We start from the raw sequence: 18,476 nt of genomic DNA on the forward strand, positions 1-18,476 counted from the left end.
TCAAAATTTTCAAGAATTGTTATCAGTTCCACATATTTTCTTAAAAAGTCAAAAACAGCTCGAGAAGGTGAACAGATTGCTAAATCCATTTTATAAAGCCTGTGAGTGCAAATGAATGATTATGTGCAAAGAATTCAGTCTTGTCACCAGCTAAAGAGGTACTTGCAGTAGCCATTGGCTTGTACTGTCTTTCTCCAACCTTGCTGTGACCATTTAATGAGATCTGATTCAGACTAATTCCCACAATCTGTAGGTTTTATTCCCTGCTGAGGTTGGAATATTTGGATGTCTGTTCAGACATATAGTTTTCTTTTTAATTAGCACATCTGATTTTTTTTCCTTTTTTTTTTTTTTTTTTTTCCCGAAGGCCACAACCTCTGTCCCAATCTGGGCAGGTGAAATTTCACAAGCACTTTATCATGGCTCATACCTCAAGCATCCGGACACACCTTTCTAATTGTCATTTATATCCGCCTGTCATTGCCTCTGGCATTTGCTGAGTTCACATTTCCATGTGATTTACTGCAAAACATTTTGTTTAACAAGTTGCTAACACACACTGACAGGGAAGTCCCCCTCAAGAAGCTGAAATAATGATTGCCTTCATCTTTGCTTTCTTGAGGTAGATTCTAAAAAATCAATCTGTTGGTGCCAGTGCTTTAGACTTTGCACATATGAAGAATTCTTGAAACTGGAAAACTCTGACCTTGAATCCGTGAGTGCTTTGAATTGCAAATGCTTTTTGTCATGGGCTCTGTGTGTGTAACAAGGCGGACAAGCTCTGAGGCAGTGCGTTTAATCCCCAGTTGCAGATTTTCGAGTGCAGTTGGTTTATGAGTCAGTGGCAGCTCTGCAAGTGTTCAGGTAACTATTAAAGTATTTGGATGCTGAGGCTGCTCCTTAACAGCAGGTCTGGGAAACTTTTTAATATTCCAGGGCAGCTGCTCTGTCTTCTGGGCTTGGCTTCTTTGGTCCCTGTCTGTGGGTCCTGTGCGCAGCGGGGAAGGGCCGCAGCCGGGACCCCCGGCCCATGGCCTCTCACCGGGGCCCGCTGCAGCGGCGGCAGCCCGGTGTGGAGCACAGCCCGGGCAGGGGGGTTCCTGTTTCACCCCCACGGACCCAGGAGGTCTTCAGCCAGGGGTCTTGGTGAACTAGTTTTTAAGGCCATGGATGAGTCCAGTGTAACTGTTCCCATATGGAAGCGACTTTCCTTCTTTCCTTGTTGCTTTAAGGCAATGTGAGTAGCGGACATCTAATTTAGGCCTAGAATTTTCTCTCCTTTAGTTAAATACTCAAACCCCATATTCCTCTGAAGCCCTAAAATTACTGTGCAGATTAACAGTTCTATTTGCGTATTTCAGAATAAAGATACTAAGCATTTGCAATGCCAAAACGCAGATAATGATAACAAAGGTGATTCATACGGGTCTTTCAAAAGATTGCTCACATCCCATGATGAGTCGGGCACAACCTAAAAAAATAGTTCTAAGTGGCACATTCACAAAATGTAAGCAAATGCATAAGAATAAGATACAGCAAAATAACCATCTCCCCTCGTCCCCTAGTTGGTTGCTGATCTTGTGTATTTGGGGCTCTGCCTGGCACAGTGCAAATTTATCGACCCAATAGTGGCTGCTGTTCAGCTGCACCTTCACAAAGGAAAAATACGTCTAGAAAATAAACTTGACACATCAGATGCGCCATAACTCACTCATTACAGCCAGCCATTTTCCTCCTGCACCGCTTAACTTCCTCAAGTTTTGATTATGTACAAATTTCGTGGTTTGGTTCTGTTAGAAAATCCTGGGTTTACTTATTTGAGTGTATATTTCTTAATGAATGAATGCAGGCAAGAAGTGTTAAGTAATTGCAAGTAAGGAACATGGAAAACTAATATGCTGATCTGAGCATTAGTTTTTGAAAGAACAGGTTCTCCTGTATTTTTTTGATAAGCTAATAAAAATTTTGGTAATCAAGTGACAAAGCACTTGAACATTCAAGCAAACGGTCATCGAAGGACTTTTGGTTGGGGCAACCTAACAAATTCACAGTCAACTTGGTTTTGATGGACAAAGGCAGAATACAAGTAACCCTTCTGTGGGGTGGGCACAGGGGAGAAGTCTCTGGTGGCTGTAGATGGCTGCTGGGGCTGCTCTTGAGGATCATCCATCTGAGGCTGTATGGTGCCTTACTGTATGAAAATTGACAGTCACGGGAACACCAGGAAGGCAGTGAAGTTTTACAGGGTGGTTTCCTATAATTTGGGGTGAATCCAATGATAGTTGGCAAAGGCAGAGAGAAAAAGGGGAACATTTTTGCCTCAGGTCTGTTTGGCTGAAGTTTGGAAGTGGACGTTACTCTGTGTGAATTTGGGATCCCTTGAAAAGTGAAAGATATGTGCTGAAAATAGATGTTCTTGCATAGCCAAGTATATTTGTTTAACTGGTATAAGATCACTTTGTCGACAATATTTTAAAACCTCACTCTCCTAAGCTATCTTAGATGCAATTTGGATGCTGCTGATAGCACTCTGTTAATTGTTGATGCAAAATTAAGTCTTGATATGGTTTAGTGAGAGTAGATAAAAGTAGCGCTCGTAAGAACTATGAACTGATAACTTATCGTATCAGGAGGAGCATGGGGCGATCCGGACGGATGTGAGTCACACGCCACCTCCAGAGCATGTGAAGCCTTGGTGAGACTTGCCACCAGACTTCTTTGCCAGAGTAAATTTTTGTGGCCTGGACTGAAGTCAGTGGTGCTTTTGGCCATTTCTAAATAGCTCCATGGTTACCACAGTTAATTTCTTTGTTTATTATCTTGCACTAATTTATGTATCATGTAGATATTTTAATAAATAGCTCTATCATGTCAGCCATGAGGGCCTCTGAGCCAAAATGGGATGTTATTGTTAGGTTTATTTGCCAATAGTTTTATCAGAGACGGATGCTTTTCCAGATTAGAAGCAAAATTGTGTTTGTTTTGTCACTTTCTCCTAATTAGCAGCTGTGCGACATCCAGCAGGAATTTGAAAGGAAGCTTTTCTTCTTGTGCGTCATCACTGCTGGGGTAAAGGTTCTGCAGGCTGGGCTGTGTCCTGACCTGTATCCCAGCCCGTGGGCTGTGCCTCCGGGTACCTGCTCTGGCGGCCAGGGCCACCCGAGGCTCAGAGCGATGTGGCAGAGCCCCACTGGGGACGGCTCATCAGCTGCCTCTGCCAGGGACGGGACTGGATTCCACTGGTCTGCATGGAGAGAGGGAGTAAACCTGTCATTTGTCCATCAGCGCTGGCTAGCATTCACCCAGCCACCTGAGAAGTCTTAATTTGCTTTAGTGATTGGGTCAGCTGTGGGCTCGTTCCTTGTGCAGGAGCTAGTTTTGTCTTCAAGCTGCATTATTTATCATGACTTGGTTTGTGTGCTTCCTGCAGTGCTCAGAGCATGAGCTCCATCTCCCACAGGACCAATAGGCACCTCCACTGTGTAAGCTTTCAGCCAGTGTAGTTTTGCTCCAGTATGGATGGATTCATACTCTGGATGCTTTACCTGGAATGAGCCTGTGCCATCCCTCTCCTAATTCATCATTTCCCCTGGCTCACTGGTGTGTCTGCTGAGAGCCTCCCTGGAGTTGCCTGGTACAGGCTAAGCGGGGGGAGAAGAGACATATCACAACTATTTTTGTTCATGCCTAACATCAGTTTCTGCAGTCCTCTTCCCCAGGATTTTATTTGATTTCATATATTTTTTTATGTACCTTCTCAAACAAAGGGAGACTTTCTGCAGAACTCTTGAAGAAAAGCTTGGCTTAAAGCATTCATCAAATGGTTGCCTCCATAAACAAACCTACTTTCAAATTTTACCAGGTGATATGCCCATTGCACAACTGGGCCAAATCCTGTACTCTTAGAGCAGCAGTTGTGTTGTAAATCTGTGGGTTATCTGGACCTCAAAGATGTAGAAGGGTAGAGGTAGCTGTGATACAAGACCTCAGAGATGTAGAAGGGTAGAGGTAGCTGTGATACAAGAGCTGTGATACAAAGGTTCTATACATCAGCTAAAAGGAATTAGTATATGATGTGTCTTGTGCATTCAGGATAGGAGAGGATTTAAATGCTAAGTCTGGCTCAAATTGTAATTCTTCTCATCCAAAACTTGCAGCAGCCACTCATAAAACTGGTATCTCTCTGGCTATTCTTTTTCTGAATCTCTTGTTTTCTGGGGCTGCTAAAACAGGTCCCCCAAACCAGCCTCTGTACATCCAGTGCCTTCAGTCTGTAGGGAGGTGTGTTGATGAGAAGAGGCACTGAGTGCAGGCTTGGGGGGAGACATCTGCTCTCTGCAGAGCAAGCGCTGATGCACCAGTGTGATGGACACCATTCTGAGTGCACCTGCCCAGAGTCAGCAGTGCAGCCTGGACAGCAAGCATGCGGCTTTCCCACTCCTCCTAGATTGGCGCAGTGCCACTGCTGGCATCTCCTTCAGGATGTCATGATATGCGACTTAACAGCGGTTCTGCTGCACCAGTGTATCTGTTCGTGACCTAACAGATTGCGCTTCAGCGCTACGAGTGATACTCTTCTCCCCAGATAATTCCCTCTCTTGCTTTTATTTATTGGTGATAAAAGACTGTCACAGATAAATAAGCATGTTCTCACTTGACTTGATAATTTACATGGCATTGCTGAAGGTGATTTATAATTTATACATGGAAAGGATTTGCTGATCTCATTAATAACTTTCCAAACATCTAGATAAACATGCTATCGCTCTGAATCAAGTGAGCTTGAAACAGCCAAGGTATTCACCTGCAAGGGCTTCTGGCACTCCACTCTTTCCCAGACAACAGAAGTTTGACAAAAGAATGTGGGAACTGCCAAAACGCGTTTCTCCTCACAGCCACCCAGCTCACCCTAAGGTGGGAGATTTCATCTGTTCTTGCTAAATTATTCTTCTGTATTGAAAGGCATGTTGACAGGAGCAGATTCCCAGCTCTTTGTTTTTTAAATAGGGACTGTATTTCACAGCTCTGAGCGCTCAGCCCATGCAGGCATTTCTCTGCATCCTCTCGAACATCCTGCCAAAGCCTGTGATGCAAAAGAGCAGGTAAACAATCTCCACAAGCTTCCTGTATGGAGGCTGTAAAAGGGGACTTGAGACAGCCCTGGATATTCCCTGCTGAGTATGCCGGGTTGTTGCCATGAAATTTTGTTTCATCAGAAGTAATCACCTCCTCTCTTGTACGGGTGCCTTGTTATCTTGGAGATCTCCAAGTGCTCTGTATGCACTTATTGCTTAATTAAACCTCAAAACAGCTTTTAGATGTATCTATTGTGAATTTTATTGCCACTTCGTAAGTGGATAAACTGAGGCAGGGGTATTGAAGTTTGCGCTCTGGGTGTCTGTGTAGTTACACTCTTCAAATTAGAGGCCCAAAGTTCTGCTTTCTCTTCCACTGCTCCCTGCTTCTTGCTTGCCATTAACTCCCGTGAGAAAGGGTTATCCACACCCAAGAACCTCCCGTGATCCGCAGGGACATGAACTAGATGTTACTGAGCTGGTGAGGCCAGACCAGCTGGGATGGAAATGAGTGATTTTTCCTCTTAACAGTGTGATACACACTGTGTCCGTGAATGCCAGAGGAAGGTCAGGCAAGCTGTTCTCAGCCTCTCTGACAGAGCCACAAATTAGACCTGGGTCTAAGGGTTTTGGTCTCCCCAGTAGCCATGAGATCACACCTCGTTGTGAGGCATCAAGACGTAAGTGAGAACAAATGTAGAAGGATGGCTTCCAGATGACTCCCTGTTTGGGGTTTTGCGTTAGTCCAATGAGGAGCAAAGCTTCAGCCTGATTTCCACATCTAGGATAGACTCAGATATCAAGAGAAATCCTAGGTGGTTTGAGTCTTCCTCTTCCACCTTCAGAATGTCTTTGGTAGTGAATGCCATGTTTAAACAAGGGTGCACCTGCACGTGCCCCACGTCCGACACTTCTGAAAAGGTGTGATCCCCATGGAATAAAGAAACATACAGTTTGAGCAAATTTAAGGAGAAAAGGACAAACAATTGAGCTGCTGTTTTCCTCTTGTTGAAATTAAGCTTTGCACTAAACTTTGCATTGGTAATGAACTAAAAGTGGTCATGCACTCCAAATAGCAAAGGGCAAAGAAGAGAGAAGCAACTCATCAATGTATGACCCTCTCTAAAATGTCATGGGTAATCAAGTGTGAAGTACTTAATGGATCATGATTTGCACGCCACTATTTTGATTGATGTACTACTTAGTAGAGGATTGATAGTTTTTTACAGTGATGTTGATGGGAGTCTCTCAGAAGCACCTCCATCTATTTTCTGTAGTGCTGGGGAGAGCCAAGCAGTGTTTGTTTGAAGCCATTGTGTTCTCAGCATCTTTGTTAAACGGTCAAAAATAGTGCAGAGTTGTTATCTTACACAGACCCAGATCTCACCAGAACTGTCTATATTTAGTCATCTTCCAAAATCTTTGTGTCAAGCAATTCTCTGGGGAGATCAAAGTAGCTTTTTTTTTTTTTTTTTAATAATGTCATATGGCCATTTAGAGAGGATGGATGTGAACCATATTAAGGCATCTTGCTATAGCTCCAGAGATATGAATTTGAACTCTGTTCTGGGCTGTTCACAGTTAACCCAAGAATAAAAAAGCCCTAGTTTTTAGTTTGCTGGCATGATGTGGCTCCATCACAGTCATGATACAAGTTCAAACAGTAGCAGAAAACATTACAGCTATGCCGAGTTCTGCTGCAGAGTGAAATTCCACTTGCACAAAGGAGACAGCATTAAAGGATTTATGTGCAGGATCAATCCACAAATTCTTGACAATAGACAATCCGTTAAAGGGTATTAATGTAATAATTATTTCAGCCAATTTGCAATGTCTCATTAGCATGTATAAAATACAAGTACTTTTAAAATAACTGAAAATAACATGTTAGATCCTCACTAATACCTTATGAGTACACTCTTTCTAATTCCAAGACACTCAGCTGATGCCAGCTTGTGTTAGGAGCAAGTAGACATTTTAAACAGTAACGTTGGAGCTACATGTTAGGCCTTTCCATGTCAAACTGCTCAAGCTGCTACTGTGCTCTATCACAGACTTCATCTAACTTTGGAAGTTTAATTGCCTTTCTACGGAGCTGTTAAGATTTAGGAGATGAGAGATAATCCCAGGCTGGCTGGACAGTGCTTTGAGATACAGATCTTTGTTCCCGTCAGTGCTTTTGCAGAACTGGGGAGAGAAGCTTGTAAGCAGGTCTCCTGACAAGAGGATTAGGGCTTGCTAATGTGGAGATTCAGGCCAATTAATCAGCTTTCACTGGAGTATATTGTAAAACTTCAGTAGTGATTTTTTTTTTTCTGTAAAATTTAGTTGCTTAAAGAACAAAAATAACAATTTTCTATGTTTGGATTTTTTTTTTTAAATTTAAAAAACCCCTTAACTTCTTAGGTTTGCTTAAAAATCTGTTTTGTGATTTTCCTTGTGCTGCTTCTGTTCAAGGGAAACCATCAATTTGTTTTTCTAATTGAGTAATTATTTGAAACTGATTAGTTGACTCATCTCTTAAATCTCACAGCTTGTATAAAGGTGATTAAACTTTCAAAGTTAGATGAAGTCTGTGATAGAGCACAGTGACAGCTTGAGCACTCTGAAATGGAGAACATCCGAACACTTGACTCAGACAGTAATATTTTAAAGATCCTCTTAGCACTTGCACAAGCGTGCTAGCAATGTGAGTACTCTCTGCACCTAAAAAGGACGCAGCCGCTCAATTGCTGTTTTAGAGAAGTGGGGTCTTTATCATACCAGGGCATCTGTGTATTGTTTAAATATTTTAAAAAAAGAAAGCAAAATGCAGACCATTGAGGTGCCAAGTCTCCAGTTCAGCAGTACATCCCTCCTCATTAAAGCACTTAAAAGCACGCATAACTTCACATTTAATACTCTGCTGAATTGATCCTACAGCTTCCTGGAAAGGAAGGGACACCTCCTGGAGACACTGCAAGGACAAACAGTCCTTTCTGTTTCCCGCTGGTGGAGTGCCGGCCACTTCACTTGCGATTGCCAGTCCTAGCAAATATCTTCCTGTAGAGAGCAGAGCAGGTTGGGATTTTCATTCCTTGTGGAAAGTGCTGACTTCTCACTGAGAAACGGTTTTTGTTGTTTGGTTGGTTTTTTGTTTGTTTGTTTGTTTTTTTTTTTTTTTCCAGTCAGGAATTGTTTCACCCAGACCCTGAATTTTTAGCTAATTTTTGTTTTCATTTCAGACAAAACCCCAATGCAGCAAATATTCTGTCCGGGGGCTGGTTTTACTTTTACGATATTTTGATGAGACTTTTCAGCTGACCCTCCTAGCATGGGGCTGGAAACTGTGTATGCAGGCAGTGTCGACAGTGCTAACGCGAGATCAGGATGCTGTCAAAGATCAGTAGCTATCATGATATGGAAGATGTCAAACTTACCCCAATATTTTGCCCCCACTACCACAGCTATAGCAAAGATGAATGTTGCATATATAAGCTATTATTATTAATTCATAGAAATATGAGATTTTCAAGTTTGTATATTTTTTGAGAGTTTTTTAGCAGTTGTGATCAGTCAGCTGTGTAGCAACGTTCAGAATAATTCTTAATATTTTTTAAGAATAAAAGCTAATTTTTCATTTTTGGGCTTTACCATGTATGTGTCTCTTGAACTTATTTAACATATGAATTGTATATATTTTTAATTTTTTCTTTCATGCTTTTGACTGTCTAGTTTCCTTAGAAAAAGGAGACTGATAAAGTAGGTTTCAGCTTTTAAAATGATTGGGTTATCAGTATAATTATATTTCTTTTTTATGAGATACAAGTTGGTTTGAAAAGTTTCTGTAGAAGATAAGCATAGCATTTCTCTGTGTAAAACCCAGGAGAACTGTTACAGCTTAGGAGTGGCACTCCAAAAATAAAACCTCTGTCCCTGCAGAGAGGATTTGGAAGTGTAACAATGCCAGCGGTGCCATGGGTCTGTGCCTGCAATATGCAGTGTCCAAGTGCAGGGCTGCACGGTAAAAATGTCTGGCAATTGACTCTGAAGGCTGTATCAAAAAAATGATATCCAGGCGAACAAGACCTCCTTGGCTGGGATTAACAGGCCATTCTAGTGCTTGTATCATACACCTGGCGATTTTGTTTGTGCCTGTAGCTCTCTCTTGAACATATTGCTATATCAGATGTCTTGTCCTGTTGTGTCTGTGCCTGTTGCTGAGCTAGCAACTTCCTACTTTCTCCTGTTTTATTTCTCTGGACTTTATGTATATTAAAAAAAACCCTAAAACCCTGGACTTCAGGAGAGCAGATTTTGACTTGTTCAGGAATTTGCTTGTCAGGAGGGCAGTGAAGAAGCCCACATGAGCCGATGGGTCGCAAAGGACAAGCTGCTGAAAGCACACAAACAGCCCATTGCAGCTGCAGAAGGCAAAGCAGGTGTAGCAGAAGGCCAGGGTGGATGGGCAGGGAGCCCCTGGCACAGCTCAGACACACAAGAGAAGTGCCCAGGACTGTATAGTCTAGCCATTGCCTGAGGATGCAGAGGAGCAGTTAGGAAAGCCAAAGCTTGGTGGGAGTTGGACCTGGTGAGGGATATGAAGGACACCAAGGACACCTGCTTCTGCAGGCAACAAAAGGAAGGCTGCGGAAAATATGGTCCCACCACTCAGTGGGGAAGGAGACCTAGTGACCAAGGACATGGAACAGGCTGAGGTACTGAATGCTTTTTTGCTTTGGTTTTCACTGATATGGTTGGCTGCCTGGCCTTCCAGGTCCAGCAGTCTGTGGAGAGGACTGACCTAAGGGACACTTAAGTGAAGAGGACATATATGACGTCTGTGGGACCTGATGGGATGTGTCTGAGGATGCAGAGGGTGGCTCCCTGCTGTCTTTGACAGGCCATGGCAATTGGCACCTTGCAGTTAGCAGTGAGTGCCTCATCCCTTTCCCTACTGAGGACTCAAGAAGAGACCTTGGATGGTGATTGTGATTCATTTCTGCACCAAAAATCTCTCTAGCTCCTTGCTCCTCACTTCTTTTAACTTCTGAAACTGAAGTAGGCAGTTGAATTTCTTGTCTCCTAGGAGCCAAAAAAAAAAAAAAAAAATCTGGCCAGCTATCAATGAGGTGATAATCACCTCACCATGGACACATACCAGGCAGTGTACCATTGGATTGCCAAAGGTTTCTGAATACTGCTGTGACTACCTACAGCCACTGTCTTGGGATGCTGCCCTCCTCTTCCTCATCCTGCTGTCTGCAGCTGAGCCTTTCCTGATGGCCAAAAGGGCTGCAACAGTCATCCCCAGCAGAGCCACCATCGGTTGGCCTGGCATGGCTGAGCCCTCCCACAGCGGCTGCCTCGGTGCTCGGTGAAGGTGGGTGATGGAGAGTTGCCTCTGTCATGCTGTGCAGCTGGAGACCACGTGCCTGGTGTTGGTCTTCTAATGTTTAGAATTACTGCATTGAGAAAAATCCATCCTGATAAGGTCTCCTTGGGCGGATGTGGACTTTGGCCTTGGAAGGGTCATGCTCAGCGCGGGTTGGAAGGGAACAGCCCCGTGCACAGCTGTGTGGCCACCACCTCCGGCAGTGCTAGCCCAGCCTGGGGTGGCCTTGTCTCCGGGCAGCCCCTGGGGGATCCTGCGCTCTGCTGGGGCTGGGTGCCTGTCACCCCTCTCCTCTCATGGCATTGGGTGCCTGGGGACGGAGGAAGGTGAGCCTTCAGCAGCTGAGTGGAAGCTGCCTGGTGCACAGGCTGGGCTGTCCAGGGCAGTGGGGGAGAGGGGCTGCGCTCTGCTTGCAGCTTGCTCGGGGAGGGATGTGGGTGCGAGGCCAGCAGCAGGGTCGCATCACCCACAGCGACTGGCTGCCAGACCTGGGGTCCCCACTGTAGGAACTGTCGGGGGAAGGCTGGTACAGCCCAGCGGAGGAGCGTGCTTGTGGGCTGTCCGGGGCATCTGGGCTTTCCTCTGCTCCTGCCAGGGCTGCACCTCTCCTCTCATCACCGGATCAGTCCCCAGAGTTTAAAAAAGAAAAACAAACCACAGGGCAAGCTGCATACTTGTTGCGAAGGTTGCTACACTGGGGAAAAAATAACCAAAGATTTACTTTTTTTAAAGGTTGTTCAGACTGACTGCGTGAAAAGCTCCTCCACTCAGTTTATGCTACAGCTTTGCACTGGAGGTCTGTGTGCGTACCTGCAAGTGTACCTGCGTGTGCAGTTTCAGTGGTTTAAACAGGGTTTGGATTTCACATCATAGTATGTTTGTGCTCTGAGGTCCCTTTATTTCTGTTTTGAACTTCCCAGGTTTGTACCCAATCATGGAATAAAAGTGCTCTGAAGTCAAACAGTCTAGGCTCTTTTCCTAGTGGGACTGTGTTTGTGTTTCCTTGTGTCATTCATGCAACAGAAATACATGCTTAGTGTGTAGAAATACTGATTTTCTCATCAGAGATATGACTTAAAGATGGAGAACTCTTTAATTTGTAGCAATCGTACAGTCATTATTAACAGGAGTCAAAGATCTTATAATGTGGACATCAAAGGAATCTGACGTTATTTGGAAACAGCATTTGGTACATCACATCAAATTCTACAACTTGACTTTTAAGAAAGGCTCAAGAGAAACCTTTTCTTTTTTTTTTTCCCTAGCTTCTAAGGATCTTTATTTATCACCCTCAGGGGCATTACAGGGAGTAATTAGATTGGACCAGGAGAACGACTTAATTTTACAAGAAACTCATTAATTCATCCTATTTAAAATCTTCTCATTTCACCCAAAACCCAATTATGCTTGTAGTGGCAATGATCTGGAAAGGCATTGTCTCGTAGGTATTAGGGGGGCCACTGGGACTTTTGCGGTATTCATGTCGGGGAGACAAGGGTGACTCCCTTTCTTTGACTTTTAGGTCAAAAGAACTAGTCGCTGGGACAGCTTGACAATTAGAAAACCCTGATGAGCATTTGGAAGGAAAACAGCTGTACAATAACGGAGGGGTTCATGGTGCGGGGCAGAAAGCTCATCAAAGGAGACTATCCAAACAATTGAGTTCTATAATTAACACACAAAAATCTGTTCAGAAATGGTAATAACAGTAAAAGAGAACTGAGAAGATGCTGCCTACTTTTGTGGCAGATGTGGTTTTGTTACAATCCGAGAGAGAAAATCCATCCTTTTAAAGAATAAGAGCAACATTAGAGGGGAAAAATAAAAGTAACTTTTTGTTCCTAAGGTGCAGTTAAAAAATGAGCTTAAAATATTTCCAGACAGATAAGAGCTGTAGAAAAAGTAACCAGTGATGAAAGACATGAAATATGCTATCAAGGTATTTTTTCAAGTCTTTAAACACAAATTTGTTTTCTCACTGAAATTTATAAGCCTGACACTGAAATATCTTTTCTTAAATTATTTGCTTTGTCCTTCATTTCACCAAGGATACTATTTTAGGGTTTTTCATTAAAGTTGACTGCAATCATTGACTTCAAAAAAGTTTCCCCTTGTCTGTTGTGTGTGGAGGGAGATTTGGTTCAAAATTGCATCTCAAGGAATTTTGACGTTTTCCTGAGTATGTAGCTGATATATTTTTCTGCTTCAAAAATGGAAACTATTAAATGCAGTTTCTGAAATTTCAGCTAACTCCACAGATTTTTAGCTATCTTATTCACTTCCCTGTTATAATGAATGTTCTCAGTGGTGTGCCGGTCCCTTTTGGGAAGGAGGGGTGCAGCGGGAGCATGGTTTGTGTTTAGTTGCTGCTCCTGCCCTGGTTGAGGGCCCTTTCTGTGCAGAAGTTATTTGGAGATTGCAGCTTTTAGCATAATGATCTGTAGCATGATGGTTCTGCAGTCCAGCGTTCCTGTGCCTGTTCTGTGCCTCCCCCTGTACAGAAATGCCTTCCTATTAGTCTTTTTTGCCGCTGCTGCAAATAAGCACTTTAGAACATCTATGTAAAATTTTCATCTAATACACGTTCATTGACTTAACTAGATTTACTCGACCAAAAACCATGTTTCTGTGCCTGTTTATTCACCCCATTCCCTTTATTAGCTCCTAATTTGGAAATCAGTATTTTTCTCGGTTGTGAGTTCTCTTCAGCAGAAACTGAGGCAGCAGGTAGAAACTTTTTCTTCTGGGCTTGGTCCCTGGTTGCCAGAGTTCCTGCCCAGCAGCTGTCAGCTCAGGGCTGGCTGGGTTGGACCTTCCCAGGCCCGGCTTCTGCTCAGAGCTCAGCCAGCCCCGCCTGGCTCCAGGGTCTCTTTGCTCCCCAGTTCAGTGGCCTGCTTAGCCTTCTTGGGGGGTGAAGAGCAGAGCACTGCCTCTATGGCACTACCAAAGCCTCTACTTGGAGCTGGCTGAGATTTTTTAAAGATATGTGCTGCATTTTTAATGGTTTAGGAACTTCTAGTGAAGAGATTGGGATGGTTTCTTTCTCCCTGCCTTTCCAAGACATTATGCTCTTTTTTTTTCTTTTTAAAGAACTATTAAGCATGTCAAGCCTTTTCCAAACTATGATGGAAAGATTCATTGCCATTTCAACAAGGACAAAGGAACAATTTCAGAACAAGTAGCGGGATTTTTTTAACAACTTTAAATTTGCAAGAACAATTTTTTTAAAGATTTCCCCCCCCCCCCCCAAGTCAGAAAAAACCATAGCTTATTTAAAAATAGTTAAAAACAATTTAATACATGTATTTTGTTGTAGCTGTGACTAAAAAGAATGTGACTAGAATCCCGTCCACTATGAGATAAGTTTTTAAATTCTGAAATTGCTGGCTGAAATTTTCTAATAGAAAATTCAGCATTTGGGAAACCAAGAAAGCAGACTTTCCAGCCCACACAGGCATTCTTTTTTTTTTTTTTTTTTTTTTTTTTTTTGAGAAAGACATGAGTCTGAAAATCAGGTTTTAATGTGAAAATGGAGTTTGAAAAACAGCTTGAGAAAATTTACATCCAGATTTGACTGAAGTGCCATTATTCTTCAGAGTAGTTTTTGCAGTTTTAACATGTATTACTCTGGTAAATTAAAAAAAAAAAAAAAAGGCATATAATGATGCCAGCAATGTTTGACAAATTCTGTCTCACTTTAAGAAAAATAGAAATCAACTAGATTTTAACATTAGAACTCAAAGATATCAGCATAATTATTTCAAGCTGATGTCCATTTAAAATAAATGTGATTTGTTCTGAGGAAAACTGTGAGCTTTTTCATACTGAAAATATTTTTGTTTGAGAATTTTCCTTTGATGTAGTGCAGGTGATTGTAACCTTGTTATGTTTGTGGGTGATCTGAACACAAGAAAAGATTTTTCTCTCTTTTTTTTAAAAAAAAAACAACTAGGAGAAAAAAACTAATTAAGGCAAAGCTACGGAATTGAATTCAAAGTTTGCATTGCACATGTGAACTAATCTTTTTACAATGGTATCTTTCGAAAACTGTGTAAGAACCCCATTCATGCCGGGTCTCACCCAGCAAATCCTTCCCAGAAAAGCAGCCACATGAAGATTTGTCGTGAGCAAGCAATAAAGACTTTCAGGGAACAGGTTCTGTACAGGCTTCTTGTTTGCCTACTAAATCATTAACCTTCAAAAAAAGCTCATCCGTAGCCTTAACAGGCACTGGTTGTAATAGGTGTGTCAGCAGTATTTCATGCTAAAAACAGCTTCTACAGGATTAGATTCGAGTTTTTAAGTGACAGTACCACGGAGCTCTTAGGGGCAAAGAACTACTGGTTTAATGCAACACATTCTCTAATGTCCTTTTATGCAAAGTGCTGAAATGTGGTGAATCTCTGAGCACACTAAAATGAAGAAAACTGAGTGTTCAGGAGTAGGTGATTTTTGAAGCAAAATGGCTGTGTGTGCTTTAGGAGCAGCCACTGCATTTGGAGAGCTTTCTTCAGGTCTTGAAATATTAATGATCTTGGCTTAATATAGTAGAAAACAAAATACAGTGGGTGAAATGAAGGGAAAAAAAAATCCTTGAATTATGGACTGTTGACCTTGCAGTACCCACTGAGTCCATCTATTCCCTTGTAAGCCACTGAGTCTGAAAAGACAGTGAGGAGGAGGAATGGTAGCAAAAATCTTAACCTGTGACGTTCCTACCTTTCCAACAGCGTGTTATAGCCCAAGCAGGATCTTCAGCCTTGTACTAGATTGTTTATCATTTTAATACTAGGAAGATGCTAAAGACAGCTCTTTGTTTAATAATTTCTGTGAACTATGATGTTCATATTAACAGTAATGGTAGAGTTTACATGTTTTATTTTAAAAACCTTGACTAATAGAAAGAATTTTGTGGATAAGAGCAGTCAGCCTGGCCTCCTCTTGTATTCTATTTTTCCATGCCTTGTCTTCATATATGGCAGCAAGATTCTGCCTGTCGGTGTCTGTCCTGGTCATATACAGGCTTAGGCGTATTTCTGATCTGAGCTGTGACAGTGAAAACTGAGAATAATATCTCAGATCAGCATCTGCCACTTGACTGCTGCTGTTGTTAAATGAGGCACAAGAGGACATGTAGTGATAGTACAACTCACCAGATATTGCGAATCATATCAAAAAATGAAAGGTAATTTTCCAGTTTTTTTTTTTTTTTTCTTTTTTCCTGGCCAATTCACATCACAAGCAGAGTAAGCTATTTTACATGAGTTGCCTTTGTGTGCTGCGACTGCCTGGCTGATAGGCTGTACCCAGTGGGTTTGTATTTGTGTTCAGGGACTAATTGTCTCTGATGTGGGGAGGCTGGGTTTGACCCCTGTGATTCTTCCTGCCAAATCTGTGGTTTCTGATTTTAATCGAAACCCCAAGGCCGTTTGAAGCATGGCCAAAAAGCACCTTGCAAGTTGAACCTTATCTAATAATGTGATGCATGTAAACTCTGCAAGCATAAATCTTAGTTACTTGAGCAATGTGTTTTTATAAGATCCTCTGGTCCAGTGACAGCCACAGCGAACGAACGTGGACTGGTCTCCCAGTGCTCTTACAGATGGCTCACAGCACGTCATAAAGTTAGGACTCGTTAAGGAAATTCCATAAATGGCTTTGGTTAATAAGAGCGAAGTAACTTGCTGTTTTATAAATGTGTTACTAAAATCCCCCTCCATTCCCCATTGGACGGCTTCATAAGAGAAGGAGGGAAAGAACGAGGGAGACTAAGGGAAGGGTAAAACAGAAAGAGTGAGCCCCGGTTGTGCCCCGCGTACTGGAGCCTGTGCATAGCAGGAGAACCCTAAAGGCAGCGCAGGTGATAAATGATGAGATGTGTGAGTCACGAGGTAAATACTGGGAACAACCTTTCCTTTTTTTACACGTTTACATGCCTGGGTATTTTGTCTGTTCTTTTTAGTGCTGAAAGCCAGTGGTGATGGTGGGCTTTTACCTCTAGCCAAGGGAGAAATTTCTAGGATGACATACCTGTTAGCCATTATTAAAATGTGTTATTAATGATGCTAATGAGTTTTTTCCAAGTGATATAAAAGTAGCCGTTCGTGTAAGCATTGCATTTATGAAGATGATGTCACCGAAAGCTTGCCAACTGCACATGGGACCTGGTGGCAGTGGTGCAGTTACTGCTATGCCCTGGCTTCGAGGAGGGGAGAGCACTGCTGATTTCCTCCCTTGGGGAGAAAGAGCCAAATGAATTCTGGCTTGCCAGGAGGGAGACGTGCCATTTCCAGGCATGTTAGTCTGAAGGCCTTGCTGCCAATCCCAGTGGGTTCCTGTCCCACTCCCTCTTAAAAATTGGCAGTGTCTGACTGTCAGCTGCCATTCCTTAAGTGGTCATAGAATAAACCAATTGCACCCCTTTTGTCATGCTCTGTGTGTGTGTGTGAATGCAGGTGGACATGCCTTAAGCAACATGCAACTCTGCAGTAAGCACAAAAAGGCAGCTGATTTTCTGGCAGTGTCAATAGAAGAATTTTGGGTTTTTTTACCATCTCCAAGCCAGCTTTTAAAATGGCTCTTGTTGGAATTAGAAATCAGTATCCCCTGACATAGGATTACTCATTAAGAGTGTGATGATTGTTAATTCTTCACCTGGGGCTAAGAGGACATCATTAGATCTCTTTGAAATGTCTCCTGCCTTGATTTTGAATAAGTAAGCTAGCAATTTATGATCACAGCCTGGGCAAGTAACACTCTCCCTTTCTGTTCCTCCATCTAGCTTGCAAAATCGGATACTACAAGGCTCTCTCGACAGATGCTGCTTGTGCCAAATGCCCGCCTCACAGCTACTCCATCTGGGAAGGCTCTACCTCCTGCACCTGCGATCGGGGCTTTTTCCGAGCTGAAAATGATGCTGCCTCCATGCCCTGCACTCGTAAGTTGGTCTTCGAACAGTCTCTTCCCCTTTTATCATCCATTTCTTCTCCTGTTTTTCTTTCACTGTGTATGTAGGAAATACCGCCCAGAGATCTATGTCTTTAAGATGTGTCATGCTTCTGAGAGCAGCATTCAGTAGCTCTTACAGCCCTTTGCAGATGCAGTTTGCATTTTGGCTCACACTTCTGGGAGAGAAAGCATTAGTTCTCAGCCCTGAATTCCTAACAGTGACATGGTTGCGCTGACCCTTGAGAGCTTACAGTCTAAATAAATCAGGAGACTGAGAGGAGACAAAGCCACAAAAGAGGAGTGACTCGCACACCTCAGTAGCAGAGTTGGAAATAAAATACAGGTCTAAGTTCAGTCCGAGGACCTGTCCAGTAGATCACATCACCTTTCATCTCTTTAAATATTGATATCTGTAGAAATTGTTAAAGCTTTTCTCATAATTGTATGATCTAGGGTAAATAGGTAATGTTTATAATCTCATTATATATCCAATTTGCTCAAAATATAGCTGGTCACCCTTAGGAACATAAAAGTGTTCCTCTGAAAGGGGTGGTAATAATGAAGCTTAAACCTTAATGAAGCAAACACCCAAAGTATGGTTTATTTTATGCTTTGTAGGTAAATACATCATGTACAGCAAATGGAATTTGCTTTAGTTCCACCAAAATGCCTTCAGCAGGGACAACAAGAGGTGTAGTGCACTGAGCACACCCCTGGGGTTGGTGGAACAACTCCTTGTCCTAAGTGTTGCTTAACAGTTCATGCAGCTGAAGACCTGGGATTCCAGGCATACCCTGGTGTTAAATCGTGATCATCTAGTTCTTCGGTTTTCACTTCTATAGGAGCAGAACAGTTTGAAACAGTAAGTGAAAGGGCTATATTTTACCAGGGGATATCCATGTGTGGCTTTCCCTGAAAGCTATTGGAAATGCTTCCAGATTTTTGGAGTTCAGCTGTATGTTTATGTAGAGAGTGTGTGTGTCTGTGAGTGAGGGAAGGCTGAGATATTTCTTTTGTAACATTTTAATATATTCCAAATTAATTTTGGAGAGATGACTCACATTTATTTAAATCTTAAT

At 42.5% G+C, this 18,476-nt stretch overlaps 1 protein-coding gene across 2 annotated transcripts in view; it reads left to right on the forward strand.

Annotated features, from left to right (window-relative positions):
• The window catches only part of EPHA4 (EPH receptor A4), a 108,883-nt gene that overhangs the window by 26,076 nt on the left and 64,331 nt on the right, over nt 1–18,476 (forward strand). For both annotated transcript variants that reach the window (XM_074877718.1, XM_074877717.1), the window contains exon 4: nt 17,231–17,386. In XM_074877718.1, the coding sequence (XP_074733819.1) occupies nt 17,231–17,386 (156 nt within the window). The remainder of the gene's footprint in view (nt 1–17,230; nt 17,387–18,476) is intronic.

This window comes from Strix uralensis, chromosome 9 (assembly GCF_047716275.1).
Source record: "Strix uralensis isolate ZFMK-TIS-50842 chromosome 9, bStrUra1, whole genome shotgun sequence".
NCBI classification, from domain to species: domain Eukaryota; kingdom Metazoa; phylum Chordata; class Aves; order Strigiformes; family Strigidae; genus Strix; species Strix uralensis.